The sequence below is a fragment of the Camelus ferus genome, chromosome 23 (genome assembly GCF_009834535.1).
Source record: "Camelus ferus isolate YT-003-E chromosome 23, BCGSAC_Cfer_1.0, whole genome shotgun sequence".
Classification (NCBI taxonomy): Eukaryota; Metazoa; Chordata; class Mammalia; order Artiodactyla; family Camelidae; genus Camelus; species Camelus ferus.
Window position 1 is genome coordinate 15,683,885 of NC_045718.1, and position 18,039 is coordinate 15,701,923.

The 18,039-nt window shown below is 52.3% G+C and overlaps 1 protein-coding gene and 1 long non-coding RNA gene across 4 annotated transcripts in view; one reads left to right on the top strand and one right to left on the bottom strand.

Moving 5' to 3' along the window:
• On the bottom strand, positions 1-2,958 carry LOC116659401. The gene is made up of 3 exons (XR_004314773.1): positions 2,466-2,958; positions 619-623; positions 1-12 (listed from the first exon to the last, which is right to left on the bottom strand). It is a non-coding gene; the product is annotated as an uncharacterized LOC116659401 (long non-coding RNA).
• The window catches only part of TMCC2 (transmembrane and coiled-coil domain family 2), a 34,228-nt gene that overhangs the window by 1,824 nt on the left and 14,365 nt on the right, over positions 1-18,039 (top strand). For 2 of the 3 annotated variants that reach the window (XM_032467013.1, XM_032467014.1), the window contains exon 2: positions 9,788-10,327. In XM_032467013.1, coding sequence (XP_032322904.1) covers positions 9,788-10,327 — 540 coding nt within the window. Of the gene's footprint in view, positions 1-9,787; positions 10,328-14,288; positions 14,406-18,039 lie in introns of those variants that run through there. The other variant, XM_032467017.1, reaches the window with a different exon arrangement.

Consider the following 18,039-nt stretch of genomic DNA (forward strand, 5'->3'; position numbering starts at 1 on the left):
GTGTGCTCTTACCTGTGTGTGTTACCTGTCTGTGTTCCTTGGGGAGCGGTGAGAAGGGGACAGCTAGCTCCATGTGTGTACTTTTAAAATTTTGTGGTAATTTTTCGAATGTGACCTCTGGTTCTGCTGCTGCCCTTTTCAGAGGTTCGGGGTAGCCTTTTGTATATAGGTGAGCTCTGTTGGGAAGGCTGTATACCGAAGGTCCTTGGTACCTGGCCCAGCTGCCACTTCTGAGCCCACCCTGTGTGGTCAGGAGGTGTGGTTCCTCTTTTAAATGAGATGATGAAGGAAAAGTATTGCCCTTAATGCTGATGTGGGGAGGGGGCCAGCCTCCTGCTGCAGACTTCAGCTTTACTGTGGGCCGATTCAGATGAGTCTGGCCAGCAAACCCTGATTCCCTTGACTAGATGGGACCTCACCCGAAAAGTCCAGGAGAAACAGCCTTGGAAACTCCCCCAGTTTCCAGCTCAGACAGCAGTGGAAGCTGTCAGCGCCATTCATTTCCCCCAGCTGCCTTCATGAGGGAAGGTGGACTGGTTGTGGTGTGGGGGCTGTTGAGTCTTTGTCTCTGTAGATAAAGCTGCTTTAAGAAGCTCCTTCATCTCCACCCTCTTATACCATCTCTCTCTCTCTCGCTCTTTTTTTTTTTTCTTGTTGATGTTCTCATTCTGGTTGGGGCAGATACAACAGCAACTCTACACTTGATATTAAACGCCGGACGTCCCCGAACCAAAATTGAGATCAGGTGTGAGAAAGGACATTGTCTTTCCAAGTGGTCCTCCACGCCCACCAGAAGATGTACCACTGAGGCGACCACAACCATGTGGACCCAGGCTGGCAGCACGGAGAAAACCTAGCTGCTGCTTGCTCAGTGGGAACACGGGGAGACAAACAGGGCCTTTTCCTGTTTATCTCTGTCTGCTTTATCATGTGTTTACAGGGTAGGGACTTCAGAACCAGACAGTGAACTTGGGGGCTATTGCAGTTTGATTTGCTGTGTGAGCTCAGGCAAATCACTCAACTTTTCTGAGCCCTTTTCTGGGAAAAGGGACTAAGAATACTGAAGTGTGTCCAAACTTGTTTTCCAATGCTGGCACAGTTTTCCAGTGATGGGAAAATTCCACCATTGGCTCTAGCTGTGGGTAGAAGCTGCCTTGTTTTAATTTGCTGGTGGTACCAGTAAGGGGAAAGTTTGATTTTTAACGTCCCCTGCCCTGCATCTGTGTTTGTCCTAGAGAGACCAGCAGTTCTGGCTTGCTTTTGTTTTCATTTTAAACTTTGGAGATAGAAACTTTGGGTCCCTTAATCCCACTTCTGTTTTCCTGCAACAGCTCCAGCATTGCGATAGATTCAGTGCAATGGAGGAAATCATCTTGAGAAAAGGGGGAAAAAAATAAAAGAGGCTTTGTCTGAAGCACCTCCATGAAAGTTGGAGGAGGTGGGAGAGGAGAGAATTTTGGTCTGAATGGTGCCCTCACTAGTGGCAGCCAAGGTTTTGGGGGCTCTTGTGGGCTCCTTTCCCCTTTAGTGTTGTGGGCTCTGCACTGTCCATTTTTGCTATGGTGGCCTGAGATCGGTGATTATAAGGTGGGGAGGGCCAGTGAAAAGAGGGAAAAAGAATTAAGCAGCAGTCTTTGGGGAGGGATCATAAAACGGTAACTGAAAAATAGCCTGAAAATGGACATTGCCCCAGAAGGGGCTTATACAGGTACTTTGGGGGCCTTCTTAGCTACTCTGCACACTAGATGTGACCTTTGGGGGACATCCCAGCAGACACTCCTGCAACAGGAGCCTGACAGTTCAGAGTCACGTCCCCTGCCCCTGTAGCCTGGATTTCTGCTGAACCACTTGAGTTCGCGTCTTGGTTCATTTGTGGTCATTACCTGGTCCTTTGCTGCTGCCCGGCTCCTTGCTAGTCGGGAGGAAATGCTGGATTGCTGGCCAGAGAAAGTGTTGGCTGACCAAAAGTACACCGAGATTTTCCAGCAAATAACCCCAGTTCCAGCCAGAGTGGGAGTAGGGGGAGCGCAGGGGAAAAGCGCACAAAGGGACATGGAGCACCCATTCCTGTTAAAAATACAGCAGGTGGTAGTGGCTGCTGGAGGTGCTGGGATGTGCGTCTCAGCCCGTCAGCTGGCTCTGTCCTGATGCCTTTAGAAGCCCGAAGGTAGAGGAGGAAATCGCCGACCTTGCCACCTCTCCCAGCCCTTGGCAGCTGGAGGAATTGAGTCTTTCCTGAGAGGAAGACTCTGGGTGTGCTGGCCGGAGTTCTTCACCTGGACGTCCCTTGAGGGTCTCCTTCCCCTCACAAAAGCCCTTGCGAATGATTTCCCCAGGGATTTCTGAACAGTATTAATATATTTTTGTCCCAGAAGGAAAAGGGGGTGCTCTGAATTTCATTATTCCAGTCCTGGTTCGAAGTCCTTTAGGCTCATTTGGGTTCCAGCTCATGTTCTTCCGTCCACACCAGACCCTGGTCTCCCTGCCTGCTCAGAGTGAGGATCAGGAAAAGCAATTAGAAACCAAATAGCTGCGGGAAAGTCACAACTGAATCCTGTATGCTTCTCCTTGCTGGCTGTGCTGGGGATCACAGGCGCTGCACCCCCTCCCTGCCCCCCTGCCCCTGAGGCCCTCAGGTAGAGAGCCCCTGGGAGAGGGGTCAGAGGTCAACAGACACTGATGCCTTCAGCGGGAGAGGCCGTGTTTTAAACTGTGAAATACGACATGCATATGAAAGTGTCTGAAAAATCTGAAAACATAAGTACAGCTTAAATAACAGCAAAAGACACCCCATCTATCTACCACCAAAGTCAAGAGAGAGAACACTGACATTTCTAAGAAGTCCCCTGCTTGTTTTTCTGTTCTTTTATTTTATTTTTAAGGCCCAGGGTTTTGATAAAATGTATGGGTCTCAGTTTCTCCACTTTTTCGATGGGAAGACAGGCGACCTCATGGGAATGCGGGTGGGATGGAGGAGTGTGGGTGCTCTGTCTGGGCCTCTGGGGAACAGTTCTGATGGTAGAGCAGGGCCCCACGCAGCCTTGCTCATCATGAGGCTCCCAGCTCCCCTCCTAGAAGTGATATGTTCTGGCTGGAAGATTCCCACAGTTGCAGGTGGGAGCAGGACCCCTGGGAGAGGTTCCATCAGGGGAGGCAGAACCGGAACAGGGTAAATCTCGGAACAGGGAAATGGGGAATCAGCCCTTTGGCAGCAGCCACTGCCTTCACCTCCAGGCAAACAGAGTGAAACACTTACAAGAAAATCATTCATCTAAGCACACTTTAACTTTAAGTGTGCTTTGGGCATCATCAGTGGAATGAGAAACCTATGGGGTTAATCAGAAGCGGTGGGCTTAGAGCAAGTTTTAAGGGTGGAAGTTTAGTTACAACCCAGAGGAGAGCACTTTTGAAGTGGGGGAAGTAAAATGATAAGTGCCAGGTCCCTTGTAAGGCCAGAGTCCTTTTTGACTGTCAGTAGTCAGGGACAGTAGGCGGTGGTGAAGAATTCTGAGGCTGCCCGTTTCTATCCCACCTGGACGTAATGTGAGGTGGGCAGAGGGTCCTAAGGCCTGGGATTGCCTCTCTCCCACCCCCCTTCGCCTCCAGGAATTTTCAGAGCAGCCCTGAATGTGGGCTTGGGGGGAATTGGTGACCGATGGGAAAGCAGGTGGCGAATGAAGCTGTCTGTTCTGCCACATATTGGGCTCTAGATGAATTCCCAGCTGCCCTCGCTGTTCCAGTGGGAACTGTCTTGCAGGCTCGCTATTACAGAATGTGCTTCTTTTCGTGTATTTAATTGTCTTAATTGCCAATCCCATTAACAAGAATCTCTCCCTCAACAAGGAATTGAAACATCAGACAGGATCTGAATTTGGGGTTGAAGTTTAAAAAAAGTGTGGGTGTTGGGCTGGGGGAAAAAAGCTCAGGTGGCTTCTCAGTGGTGGTCCTGGAGGCCAATCCAAACTCGTCTCTGTTTCCATCTCTCCTCTAAGAAATGGCATCTCCCTTTGAACTCCTCACAGACGAGGAGGGTGCATTCTTAGAACGAGGCCATACTTCATCAGCTAAACACCAGGCCTCTCGCCACGTTAAGAAGTTAAAACAAAGCTGTTGAGGAATAGCAGGTATGTTTATGTGGGAAAAAATTTGACTTTTCAAACCAAATGGCTACAGGCTTCCTTATTACAGCCAAATTCCCTGAGTGATGTCCACCTTGGAAAACAAAGCTGGCTTTAATTTCCGGAGCCGTGACCTAAGCCATTCGTGAGGACAGCAGACACATTCGGGCTCCTGGGTTTGTGTTCATCTCCCTCCAAGAAGCCCGATCTTGGCAGTTACTCTGATAATGGACCGAGGTGAGAGTTTAAACTACAGCAGGAGGGATCTGGGTTAGACACAAGAAAAAGCTGTGCAAATGAGCGTTTTAAATCGTTGGAAAAGGTAGTTGTCTGCGCACTAAATCGCCTTTTTAAGGTGGTTCTGTAGATTTGCATTGTTTCCACTCAGAGAATAATTAAGTAGCATTTGCCACGTTTGTGTTAAGGTCTCTGCCGGGTGATACTAGAGACAGAAAGATAATAGACCATATTGCTCCTGCCCTCCATTTGCTCATGGAGGGTTCCATTCATAAGCAGGAGAAAAGTTGGATGACAATTTGAGAGAGCAGGAGAAGCCATGGCGCAAGGCGGAACATGATTAACTGCAAGATGAGGGGTGCAGATAATGACCTCTCCGGAGTTCAGATCAGGGTGGTGCGATCAGTGCGGGCTGGTGTGGTCAGTGAGGGCTACATGGAGGGGGAGGTGGTGAAGGGTGGGTAGGATGAGAGGAGGCAGAGAGAGGGCCCACCATGTAGGTAACTTGAATTAACATCTCTTTTGCTGGTGTATGTTGAGCTGGTTCTGCCTAGAGACCCCGCTGCATGAGGTCGCCTTGCCTGACTGGCATTGGCTCCAGGCAGAATTCTCTAAGCGATAAATAAAGGAAGGAGGAGTTAAAATAAAATTGAGAATGGGGAAGCCGTTTGCCCGAGTTGAGATCTGTTTTGTAATGTCAGCGGTGATGCTGGGGAAGGAAAAAAATGATTCCAAAAATCTTTCATCGCTGTGTTTCTAGGAGAAAGAGTTGCAGCTGCTCACTCTTCCCCATCATTGTGGCCAAACCTGGGGTGATGGCTCCCCACCCAAGGCTTCTTAAGGGCAATTGGAGACTTTTGCAATCCACTTTTTTATCTCGAGAGTAGGACTCTGTGGGTTTTTACAGCGATTAGCTCTCTAATGCTGGCCCTGTTTCCATAGAGACCCTATAAATAGAGGAACGTTGGCGACCTAGGCTTGCTAAGGCTCATGGTGACCCAGTCACCCCGCTGAACCCTCCCAGCCGAACCTGTGTGGGGCAGAGGGCGTTTCAAACCCAGGTGGGAGGAACGGATATGCAGTCAGAGATGCAGTCAGTTGCCAGGTGGGATAATTAGCTATAGGTTAGTGTCACTTTTTAAGATCCTTTTAGCTTTAATGGGAGTTGGTAAGAACACAGGGACTTGGAGGAATGAGAAGCCACTTCTGGCCAAAGTCTGTACTGGCACAGCCAGTGCCAAAGTCACTGTACCCCGAAGCATTTTACTTTTGATCTCCTGCAGCTGTGTTTGCAGCTTTTGGAGCAGACTTCCCCTTTGGGGGACCCACACCCAGGGAGGGAAACGGATGAAGCATAACTGTTCGGAGACCACAGCCTTCTCAGGAAGGATCTCTCAGAAACTGTCGAGTCCACCCCGTCTTCCCGAGAGGATGGTGGCACCCAGGCGACGGGGCTCTTCCTGCCTTTAAAGATAGTTCGGAGGTGGAGGCAGCAAACTCCCCTCATTTACCTGCCCAGGTGTGGGCACCTGGCCCCCGGACGTTCTCCCTCCCAGCTGGCTTCTGGCCTCTGGGCAGTTCTGGGACAGCTTTTGCTCGTTCTGTGGATCCAGGGAGCTGTTTGTGTCCCACCTCTAACTCTCTTTTCATAATACATGGCTTTGCTTGGCCACCAAAATGGTTTCTGGCAGCTGGGGAAAAGCAATAGTCAATGTGGAGAAGCAAGTGACATTTAGTAGCTGGAACCTGTTAGTCAGAGCAGGTGGTGCCTTCTGCTGCGTTGGTGGCTAAGTTCCCTCAAGCTAGTCACCATGGTTTTCCTCATTTCCAAAACTTGTGGTTGGTTATGTGTATGTGCTGTTTTTTTTTTTTTTTTTTAACACTTCCCATGTCGTGTCAGAACTCCTTAACCGTCTCCTCGCTGACACCCACACGCAGAAGCAGCCCGTGTGCTACCTGCTTTCTTGACTTGCACCTCGTAAGTGAGGGAAGAACCCCTTGGTTTGGAGCAGCCTCCCTCCCGCTATTATTCTCTGACCTCTTTTTTGTTCTTTTCCCTTGTCCCCACCATCATCTTTAGCAGACTCCTTGGTGCTGCAGGGGCAAAGGTCCTGAGGTCACCCTGGCTTTCCTTCACCTGTAGAGCACATGGAAGGTGGGAAAGAAAGACCCACACTGGTTACAGGTCTTGCCCAAGTCCTACAGTGTGGTGCGGGCAGATCCACCACTGCAGTTCAGGCATTTTTGTTTTGTTTTGTTCCTGCCTGTGATTCTGTTCTGGATCACATGAAAATACCATATCTGCTTTAGTCTTCGAATCACTGTGAGCCAGTGAGGGTGACTTAGACTGGAAGTCGGAGGTGCCTGTGTGTGACTTGCATGAGCCCCTTAACTGTGCTGGGCTTCAGTCTCTTCATCTGCAAAATGCAGACACTGATGCAGTCACATCCTGCGTCCTGAGGTTAGGCGAGCATCAGGCTGGAATGACAGCATACACTGGAAAGCACTTTGGAAAGTGCTGTTGTTAAAGGATATTAAAAATAAATTGACCAAAGATTTTAGGATTCAAAGCAATATGGCAGGCAGTGGTGGCTGCTGTCCCCTGCGCCTCCCCCCTTCTCCCCGGGCTCAGGGAGAGGAATGCTTCAGGACTCTGGTGAAGTCTTTTGAAGGGAACTCTGTATCTGAGTGGATGTGAAAGAAGGGCCTCAGGGTAGGAGAAGCTAGGCTAGGAGTGGTGGGGAGAGGAGAAAGAGGCCTGGAATAGAATGCTAGAAAGACAATTTGTAATATGTAATGTGACCACTTGGCAAAAGCCACTGGGCAAATGCCAGAGTCAGCTGGCCTGTCCACCATGCCTGGAGGAAGGTCTGGTGTCAGCTTGGACTGAGGAGGAGGGGGGTGTCCTGGGCTGTCCCTGGTCCAGAGGCTGCAGGATCTGGCCATTTCCAAGTCTGGCGGAGTCCAGTCCTCAGTCTGGTCTGCCTTGGACGTGGTGGTTGTACCCAGAGCAGATTCAGCTGGATCCTCCTGGCCCTGCCTCGGGCTGGCCCTGAGGAGATGGTAGCTCCCGTGGGAAGATCTGGTGTTGTGGACCTAACGTCTCCAGGGCTGCCCCAGGATTAATTTCTTGAGCAGTCAGGGTCACCTTAATTTCCTCACTTAAAAATGGAAGTGTTGCCACTGTTGCTTTTATTACTTTCTGGGAAAATTGAGTGAGCTAATGCAACAGAAAAAGTGCCTTGAAAACTATAAAGCGTGAGTTCACAGTGAGCTGCGATGATGTAACTTATCTGGTCTGTAAAATGGGTGACATAAGGGCCCCACCTACTCTGGATTGTAGGGCGACTTAAATGAGCTGAAAATGAAAAGCCTACACTTGGACACAAATCCACAGTAGTATACGCAGTTATTGACATCCAGATGTGAGTGTGGCTATCTGCGCAAACCACGCTGCGGTGTAAAGTAAGAGGAGTGCGGTCAGCTAATTCAGAAGATCTAAAGATGGTTTTTTCTTGGTGTCTTTGTGGTTCAAGTTTTCTGCTCTGTAAGTTGTTTCTAGGAAAAAAAAAAAAAAAGTCCAGTACGTGTAATTCTTTGGAAGGGTTTTTTAGGTGAGTGAGGCTGCATCCCGAGGTGATGGGGTGTCCTCACAGATGAAGACCTGCTGTGGCTCACTGAGCCCCACATGGCTGGGTTCTGTTTCCCCCTTAGGAGTTACAGGATGTGGATTCTCACCTGGTCCTCCAAGTCCCAGCTCTCCTACTGCTGGCTCTGAAGCTCTCTGCCGGGGGCTTGGATCCACCAGATGAGCCAGCCCCCTGACAGAAGCAGCTGTCTGGAATTATACCCACATTGCCTCGCCCTGGCCAGGCGGTCCTGCTGCCTCTGAGCAGTGCTGCCTGGGGAGCAGCTGAAGCATCTCAGCGGCAGAGCTAAAGGGGGAAGGCGGGCGCAGGGCCACACTGGGCTCCAGGGCGCCTTTGGTTTGTTCCGATCTGAGCAGAGAGATGTTGGTTCTGATATGTATGCTAAAGAAGTGGTCACATTACTCCCTGCACTACAAGGTATGCCCATAGGAGTAGTTTATTTACTTTCTTACATTTACCAGTTTGTTACAAAGGATGAACAGACAGATGAAGGGGTCCATGAGGTGAGGTTCAGAAGGGCCTTGAGTGCAGGAGTTTCTGTTGCCCTGGAGCTGGGATGTGCCACCTTCCTAGCATGTGAAAGTATTCGCCAACCTGGAAGCTTCAGTAAAATGTGTTCTATTGCTATATCAGGAGTGAGATTGGCTGTAAGTAAGAGAAAATTACTGTTGTATAGACGACAATATAGACAAAGCTACGTTTGTTTATTTCATGAAGCAAGAACCCCAGGGTAGGCATTCACAGCTGGTTTGGTGACTCTGTAGGGCCATCCGGTCCTCAGGCCTGTCCCTGGGGTCTCCCCCAGCTGTGTGTAAGTCTGCATCATCATGCCGGTCACCTTGTCGTTGCAAGGCGCCTGCTGCATCTCCAGGCTTTACCACCACATTCCAGATGGGAAGTAGGAAGGGCCAGTGCCTTTATCAAGAAAGCAAAAGTGTTCCCAGAAACACACACCTTGTTTTCCATTGGCCAAAACTGTCATATGGCCACTCCTAGCTGCAAGGGAGTCTGATGAAGCAAGAATTGCAGTACGGCGCAGTAAGGCCATACAATTTGGTAAGAAAGAAGAATAGAGTGGGGAGGGTATAGCTCAAGTGGTAGAGCACAGGCTTAGCACACACGAGGTCCTGGGTTCAATCCTCAGTACCTCATCTAAAAATAAATATAACCTAATTACCTCCCCCTACCCACTACCCCCAACCAAAATAAAATAAATAAATGAAATATTCTTTAAAAAAAAAAAAAGAATAGATATTGGGTAGATAATTAGCAATATCCGCTATGACCTGATTGCATGGCCCTGACCCAGGGAGTGTTGCAATGAGACATCTTTGGAAGTGGATGCCTGCCTGGTGGTCTGAAAGAGCATCTTGAGAAGGACCTAACTCAGAAGAAGGGAGGGATTAGGGGGTGGAGGGAGAGTCAGTCCAGAGGCATAAACCTCATGAGCCAAGTGCTGCCTGCGTGTGCCCCTGAGCCCCAGACTGTAGCCACAGGAACATCCTGACCAGTAACCCTGAGGCCAGGTGTTGATTGGGAATGTACAGTGGGAAACCATATGGGTACATCTCTTTGTGAATGAGAGGAAAATGGGTCCGGGTTGCCACCTTTATGCAAGGTGACCTTTTAGGCATGACGAGATATTCATGGGCATCTTCCAGACTCAGATGGCTGCGGCAGCTACACTAGCATCCCAAGAACGGACCCTCGCCTCTGCCCCTAATTGACCAGGCATTTGAGAGCTTTCCACTCACCAGGTTCTTCATCTTTGTCCCCCTTAAGAAAATCCAGCAGCTCTCAGAGGGCTCCATGTTTGGCCACGGCTTGAAGCATCTGTTCCACAGCCGCCGCCGGTCACGGGAGAGGGAGCACCAGACGTCTCAGGATTCCCAGCAGCAGCATCAGCAGGGCATGTCCGACCATGACTCCCCAGACGAGAAGGAGCGCTCCCCGGAGATGCACCGCGTCTCCTACGCCATGTCCCTGCACGACCTGCCCGCCAGGCCCACCGCCTTCAACCGCGTGCTGCAGCAGATCCGCTCCCGGCCCTCCATCAAGCGGGGCGCTAGCCTGCACAGCAGCGGCGGGGGCGGCGGCGGCGGCGGCGGCGGGGGCAGCAGCCGGCGCACCAAGAGCAGCTCCCTGGAGCCCCAGCGCGGCAGCCCCCACCTGCTGCGCAAGGCCCCCCAGGACAGCAGCCTGGCCGCCATCCTGCACCAGCATCAGTGCCGCCCCCGCTCCTCGTCCACCACCGACACGGCCCTGCTGCTGGCGGACGGTGGCAACCTCCTGGCTGAGGAGGCCGAGGGCCTCGGCGACAAGGTGAGGCGGGGCGAGGGGAGGGCCTTCCAGGTGGGGGCTGCCCTAGAGGCAGGAGCCACCTCCTAAGGGGCCTGTGGCCCTGGGGAGCTGAGCTGGGGACCAGCCTGGTGGGTACGGACACCCCACCGCCTGCCGAGCTGTCTGTCTGGTTGAAGGAGCCAGAGATAGGACTGAGCCAAAAGCAAGAGATGACCCGCAAATGGCTAATTTTTTTGTTTGTTTAGAGGTTTGTTTTTCAAAATTAACTTTTGCTCAGGCTGATACTAATTTTAATTTGTTCTCCTTAAACGTGCTCTCCAGAGGCAGTAAGTGTAGTCATCAAGAACACAGACTAGTGTCAACCCTGGGTCTGCCATGTACTGCCCAAGTCACTTCATCTTTTTGTACCACAGCTTCCCCAATTGAAAAGGGCTAATAATGGTAGAGTTGCTGTGGGATTAAATGCATTCATATATGTAAAATGCTTGGAATGGAGTCTGGCCAGTATCATTTTTATTATTATGACCAACCAAAGGAGGCAGAGGAGGAATCCATGAAGGGTTGTTTGGTAAGGAGACTGTCTAGTTTGGCACTTTTCTGAATTTCTGTATTCATTCTTGCATTTGTGTAAGAAGTATTTCTTGCATACTTGTTAGAAAAATATAACAAAAAAATGAGCGGAGGTGCCGTCCTCACGGAGCTTACCGAATAGAGGGCAGACAGATGGGTGAGTGGACAGAATAGGGTGGTGAGGCTGTGACAGAGGCTGTGGGAGCTTGTTGGCAAAGCCCTTGTTGGAGGAAGCCACTGAGCTGAATCTTAAAGAAGAAGTATCATTTAGCCAGGGAAGAACTGGGGGAGGAGTTGGGGGAGGAAGTGTGTAATGTGAGCTGACGCTGGGGACTAGCAGGGCTTCACTGTGGTTGGAGCGTCCAGCGGTTTTGGGCACTGCCGGGCAGGCAAAGGTTAGATCACAGAAGCCCTTGCCACATTGAGTCTGGGGTGGTGTGAAGTTATCCAAGGGTGTTAGGCAGGAAAATGGCAGGAGCAGGTCCCTTTGGGTCTCAGTATAGACAGCAAATTAGAAACAGGGACAGGAGCAGAGTCAAAGAAACCATTGTTGGAGCTGTTGCTGGAGTCTAGGCTGCAGCAGTGAGGGTGGAAAGGCGGAGACAAATTCAGAAGACATTTGGCAGTTAGCATCAATAGTAGTAAGTGAGGAAGTGGACATGGAAGAGGAATGGAGGAGGATTCTCGGGCTTCTGGCTGAGCAGCTTCAGCAGTGGGGCATTCTCTAGTTGAAGAAACACAGGGGAAGGAGAAGGTTTGGGAAGGAAAGTGGTGAGTTCGGTTTTGGACATGTTGGGTTGCAGGTGCCTCTGGGAGCTGTCCATCTAAAGAGCACCAACTTACGGTCGGGTTCACATGGGAGAGGTGGCACTGGGGCTGGCACTCTGGGAGCCAGCACTGAGCTTGGAATCCTGGGTGTGGATGAGACCTCGAAGGGCATGTGTCAGGTGAGAAGGAGGCCAAGGATGGAGCTGACATCAGGAGAAAGTAGGCAGATCTGTAGGGTTGGACCTGGAGAGAGATGACGGCAAAGCACAAGGAGAAGGGAGTTTGAGGAAGGCGGAAGTACGCAACTGTGTGAAATGCAGCAGGAACGATGGGTCACATCTGGATTTGGAAACATATGCAGGCAGTGTCAGGCAGTGGGGGCCACTGGTAACCGTGGCAAGAAACCAGTTTCAGTAGATTGAGGAGATGTTGGACGTGGAGGGGCAGCTCTCCTGGGGAGGAGAAAGGAGGCCAACATTGACTGAGGCAGTCTGGTTTATGTTGGTTTTTGAAAGATGGGCAGGGAGGGCTGCCCATCACTAGCAGGCCAGGAGAGGGGCTTTTGACTTTTTTCTCCAGTGAGATGAGAATTCATTAGATTTCGTATAGATGGGTGACACCTTTTAAGAAGACCACTCTGGCCGCTGTGTGGTGACTGGGCTGGGAGCCAGGTGCGAGCACGATGTCCAGCTGGGAAGCTGTTGGAAGCCTCCAGCGGGGAGATGACAGTGGTTTGCTGCAGGGCGGGAGCCGGAGAAGTGGCTGGATTTGGAATTGCTTCAGAGATCAAGCTCTGAAGATTCCTGATGGATGTGGGGCATGACAGAAAGGGAGCAGGCAGAGATGGCTCACAGGTTTTTGGCCCGGCAGCTGGAGAGAAGAAATTGCCTTTAAACTAAGTTGAGAAAGACAGCAAATGGACCATACATCTGCAGGGGCTGTGGTGGCAGAAATCAGAGCTGGTCTTTGGACATGTTACGTTTGAGATGGCTATTAAACATCCACGTGGAAATGCCAGATAAGCAGTCAGATGTCTGAGTCTGGAGTCTTGGGGAGAGACCTAGGCTGGAGGCAGACATTTGGGTGTTGTTAGCATACAGAGAGCATTTAAAATGATGGCACTGGACCATCTGTAAGCATAGTTTCAACTGCAGAGAAGTCTGTGCCAAGAGTGAAGTCTGGATGTGTCGGCTAAAAGGGAAGCGTGGCCTTGTGGATGGAAGGGAGACTCAGAGGGGACCAGCAGGATGAATTGGTTATTCAGCCCTAATGAGCCAGTGGTTTGGCTGTGGCAGCCGCCAGGCCCATCTCTTGCTGCTGAGTGAATGAATACATTTAAAAAATCAAATTAGAATGATCCTGCCAAGCCAGGGTCTCTGGTCCTAGAGCCGTTTTACAAGGAGGGAGAACGTGAACTTTGTGGTCCCCGGCTCTCTGAGCAGATGGAGCAGGCGTGCGGTGAGCACTGGTGGAGACTGGTGAGGAGTTGTTGGCGTTTGCTGACTGGGAATGCAGGGGGCTGGGGGGTCCGGGATGGGCGCATCGACTAGGGAGCTTCTCCACGAGGCTAATTTTTGGTCTTCACACTCCCCCCAAGATGTCCGGAAGGCAGGCAGGGTTCTGTTCTTGCTGCTGGTGGGGGAGCAGCCCTGGAAACTCCTGGGTGAGCTGACTCTGGGGGAGGTTCCCTGGGTTCAGGTGGGAATGGGGGGACTGTTTCATATCCATACTTAGAACTTTCATCTTTCCAAAGCTTTGTCCTGTGCATTACCTGCTTCATCCTAAAAAACATCCTTGTGAAGTTGCCAGAGCAGACACTATTCTCACCATTTTACAGATGAGCAGCCTGAGGCCTCAAGGAATCAGGAGGCTGCTTGCCTGGGGGCACCTGGCTAGTTCTTGGCGGGGAGGAGCCTAGACCCCATGTTTCTAGCATGCCCACAGGACCAAATTGAGATCTGAGGTCACGAAAACCGCCAGGGACCATTTTGTGCCACATCCATCGTGAGATGGTGGCCTCAGCCCAGGGACAGTGACTTTATCTCTTGGTTGCCATTTCCCCTTCCATTGCACATCCTTTCTGACCTGGAGCTGCTCCTCCAGGGATGGGCGTGGCCCCAGGGGGTCCTGAGAAGAGGGGGTACTTCCATGTCCTGAGGACAGGGGTCTTCCAGCCATTGGTAAACACTGCTTAGTCAGCTGACTCCCCCAAACCCAGATGCCACGGGCTGGTGTGCGAAGCTGTGCTGGTCCCACCCTGGTCCCTCGGCTTGAATAGAAGGGATTCTTCTCTCTCTAGTAAACACAGCCCCACATGCTCGCTGTGAGCTCCCTGGTGATTACTAGCATCTATTTTTAATTCATAAGCCTCCCCTACTACCCACACCCCTTGCCATTGTTTAGAACTCGGCAGCTGGCTGTTGGACCAGAGCAGGCCCTGTTGGGTTGAGTTACCAAAACACCCTGGAGGCAGCTACAGTTCCTGGGCTGTCCTGAGAGGCTCACCCCAGCCCCTCCCTAAGAGCGTAGGAGACTGGAGCCCCATAGAGAGCAGGGGTGCAACGGAGGGACAGAGAGGGGCTCACAGGCCCAGGAAGCAGCTCAGCCTTGGTGATGTCATTTGCCTGTCATTTGTCCTCTCCAGATCCACTTAGCTGTCTTCGAGGTTGTGCCTTAAGTGATTGCCCTTTTAAAAACAAAAACGGAGTTTCATCTCAGCCTCGCCATTCCACTTTCTACTATGTGTGTGACACTGAGCAAGGTAACCTCGTCGTTCCCTGTCTTACATCTATAAAGTGGGGGAAAGGTCATCATTGTTGGTGCACTGGGCCATTGGCAGGTGATGTCTGGGTTCCCCATCTGTGTGTGGCCTTAATCTCTGGAAACCTGAGTCCTGGAGGCTGCAGCAGGAACCACTGGTTATACGTGCAGTGGGGTTGGGCTCCCTGGTTCCTCAGCAGATAAGCCCCCTCGCCCCCTTCCCCGCCGCCCCTGCAGCACACCCCACCTGCCCCCACACTGGCCGGACTCTCTTTTGCTGAGCAGCAGTTCCTACAAAATGCAGCGTACCCTCAAGAAATCTAGCAACTCTTCCATCCTGCCCTGATAACCTGCTCCCAGGCTTACAGGGAGGGGATTAACCCCTGCAGGGGTTAGAACTTTGTATTTCCTTTCTCCTGCTTCTCCCATGTTTGGCTTGGTCATTGCTTCTCTCTTGGCCTTGTTCAAAACACCCCCAGCTGTCGCCACAATCATCTTGCCCCTCAGAAGGCTTGTGCAGTGTACTCCAGCTGGAGGGTCTCTGTAGAGGGGAGAGTGCAGCCAGCTATGCCATGCTGGGCCCCCCACCCCAGCCCTTGCCCCAGTCGCCCTTCCTGTCTGCACATTGTGGCTGGTCCCCCTGAGGAAGAGGGAGAGGGGGCAGGAGCCAGAGGCTCACTGAGGGTGTCTCGAGCCTTAGGGAGACCAGCCAGGAGTGCTCAGTGGCAGGAGGACTTAACCGACAGGCCAGCCTGCTGCCCCCTGGCTCTGAGGGCAGGCAGGGCGGGAGCGAGGACCAGTGCTGCAGGGCGAGGGGGAGAGGGTGGAGATGACGTCATGATGGACGCTTCCCTGTGGCCTCACAGAGGTGTTATCTCCAGGCCCCAGATGGGGAGACCAGGGGCGTTTCCACGCATGACCTAAACCAGAGCAGATTCCGGACAGCCAGTCCTTCTGTACGCTCCTCCAGCAGATTTATCCAACAACAAGATTTCTTCTCTGTCCTGGCATGAATAAGCACCCCTGTTTACTCCGAGGGATGGCAAGTGAGGGGCTGCCCTTAGCCCTAGGCTCTTGGCAAGAAGACAGATCTTGGCAGGCGGCAAGGGGCCTGGTTTATTTATGTCTGGGAGCCTGCCGGCTTGGTGGTGGGTGGGGCCAGCTCTGCTGAGAGAGGTTTTCAAACACATCCCCTGGGCGGCTGGGGGAGGCCGGGCCATTCATCTGTGAGGCCCCTGAGTGCTTCAGCTTGCAGGCCAAATTCCAAGGGAGGCGGAGGGGCCCTGTCCCACTGGGCCGGTTGGCCTGTCCTCACAAACGTGGCCACCTCCAGAGCTGCCTTTCACTCTGCCCATCCAGTCATCATTTACGCGCTCAAGTCTGTGCCAGCCTGAACTCATACCCAGTTGCTGGGGAGGACGGCTGCTTTCTCTGCGCCCCTCCCCCACCCCATCTCATCCCCTCTTCCCTCTCTTTTCCTCTCTGCATGGAAAGGCTCCCAGAGGGGCCATCAGAGTCAGCCAGCCCAGTGGCCTCCCGAGGCAGTGCCCACACTGCCAGCCACTTGCCAGGCCAGGGCAGGGTGGCCCTGTGCTCCCCTGGGAGCCACTGCTTCCCTGTCTCAGGGATTAAAAGCCCCTATTTCCCGGGGGCCTGAAGGCCCCACCACAGCAGTGTACCTGGTACCTGGTGAGTTAAGAAGTTCTTCCTTTAGTCTGATTTGAGTTCCTCATGTTCAGTGGAGCCCCCTTGCCTTTTAGGGGTCCTGCCCAATCAGGAGAGGGGCTGCAAAATGAGGACTCTGCCTCTTACGTAAGCTCTGACACTGGAGATCATAAGCAGCAGCTTCCTCTTGACTTTAGAACAGGATTTTGGACTCGGTCACCCCAGCAGGCAGCTGGCCTCCGGAATTAGCCTTTATTCATCTTTTCTCCATTGACATCCATGGCTTGCTTTCTAGACAGAAAGTGCCCAGTGCTCTCCAGATGAGCTCTGGCTCCCAGGAGTACAAAACTCCCCCGGAGACGGAGCAAAGTTAGAGGAATCCCAGGTACCTGGCAAGACCTGATGTCATGCCTTCTCGGCCCACCTGTCTCTAAGCTCAGGCCAGAACCTGGCAGGAGACCCTGTGGCTCTCTGCAGCCCCAGGGTTGGGGGGTGTGAGATGCTGCCAGCCCAGACCTGGGTGGGAGATGTCTGTCAGGCCCCCCTGCTTTCTCCCTTGGGATCATCAGCCTCGGACAGGTCCCAGTGGAAGGTGTGTTCGAGGCTCGGAAATCAGCCCCCCAATGCCAGAGCTGATCACAGTCAACAGCCAGAGGAGCTCTCTGCCCTCTGGTTCCAGACGACGACGAGCCAGCGCTGGTGATGTGGGCACGGGTCATGGGCGCTCCCCAGCCACTGGCCACATTCCTCTCTGGATCTGCCACATCCCTGAGATACGAAACATGACCCTGGTCCCCTCTGCTGCCAGATGAGGCAATGGAAATACAGTATCATTTACCTGATCCCCACTCTGCCTCTTCTTTCTTTTCACAGGCACAGTTTGGGCTTTCTCTGTTTATGCGCCGCAGGGCAGAGGACTCTGAAATAGGAGCAGTGATGAGTGCACACAGCCTGCTGCATTCCTTCCAGGATCCTAGGGGAACCGAGGGTTCTCCTGAGCTGCAGTGGGGACTGGAGGCAGTGAGCGAAGTTCCTGGGAACCATAGCCCTCCCCGGCCTCCCTTTTCTTTCCAGTGACAGGCACTGGCCTGTTGCAAGCAGCCTGTCTGATTGTTCTTTGCCTCCCCACCCCTCCAGCCGCGCTGGCCCCTGCGCCCACATCCTGACTCCGATGCTCCTGCTTCTTTTGTCTCTTTGCTCTTCCTCCAGGTCTAGATTTGGGGAGTGTGCTCACTGCACACTTTTCCACCTCTTCAGACACCCCACCACTGGGACCCCAGAGCTAGGTCGGTATCCAGAGCTACTGAATAATTCAGCATGCTCAGCAGAGGCTAAGTCAGATCCTAAGTGATACTGTGACCAGGAGGCCTCCTTTGGGTGGCTGGAAAGGTGAACCCTACCCTGGAAAGAAAAGTGCTCTGTAATATTAACTTCATTATATAAGGTTTCTTCACTGCCTGAGAAGGCGACTTCAGACCCAAATATTATCTGGGCCCCATGCCGTCTACTGACTCCTCCAGGGTTCAGGACATTGTGGGCACCCCCCAGGCCATTGAACAGCGTGCTGCAGTTTGCAGACTGTTTTCACGTACATTTCTCATTAAATCACATCAGCTCCTGGTAAGCTCTGAGCCTTTGAGTCAGCAGGACGCCCCAAGAGTTCTGTGTTTCAGTCCTCTGCTTTTAGAAAGGAATTGTTCTAAGTTATTCTTGGCAAATAGGGTGGGGTGGAGGGTGCTCTGCTTCCTAAAAAGAGCCCCAAAAGGAGACACTGCCTCCTCTCTGGAGGAGGGGCTGTCCCCAGTGTCCTGGGGCTGTCCGCAGTATCCCTCCCCCAGGGGAACAGAGTGGCTATAGAAGGCATGGAATTGTCCCTCTCTTCCACCCACCTGGCACCAGTTTTGATTTTCTTAAAAGTGACCCAGGTGCGAGGTCCTCTCCGCTGCCCAGCGTCTGGCTCTTGACTGTGG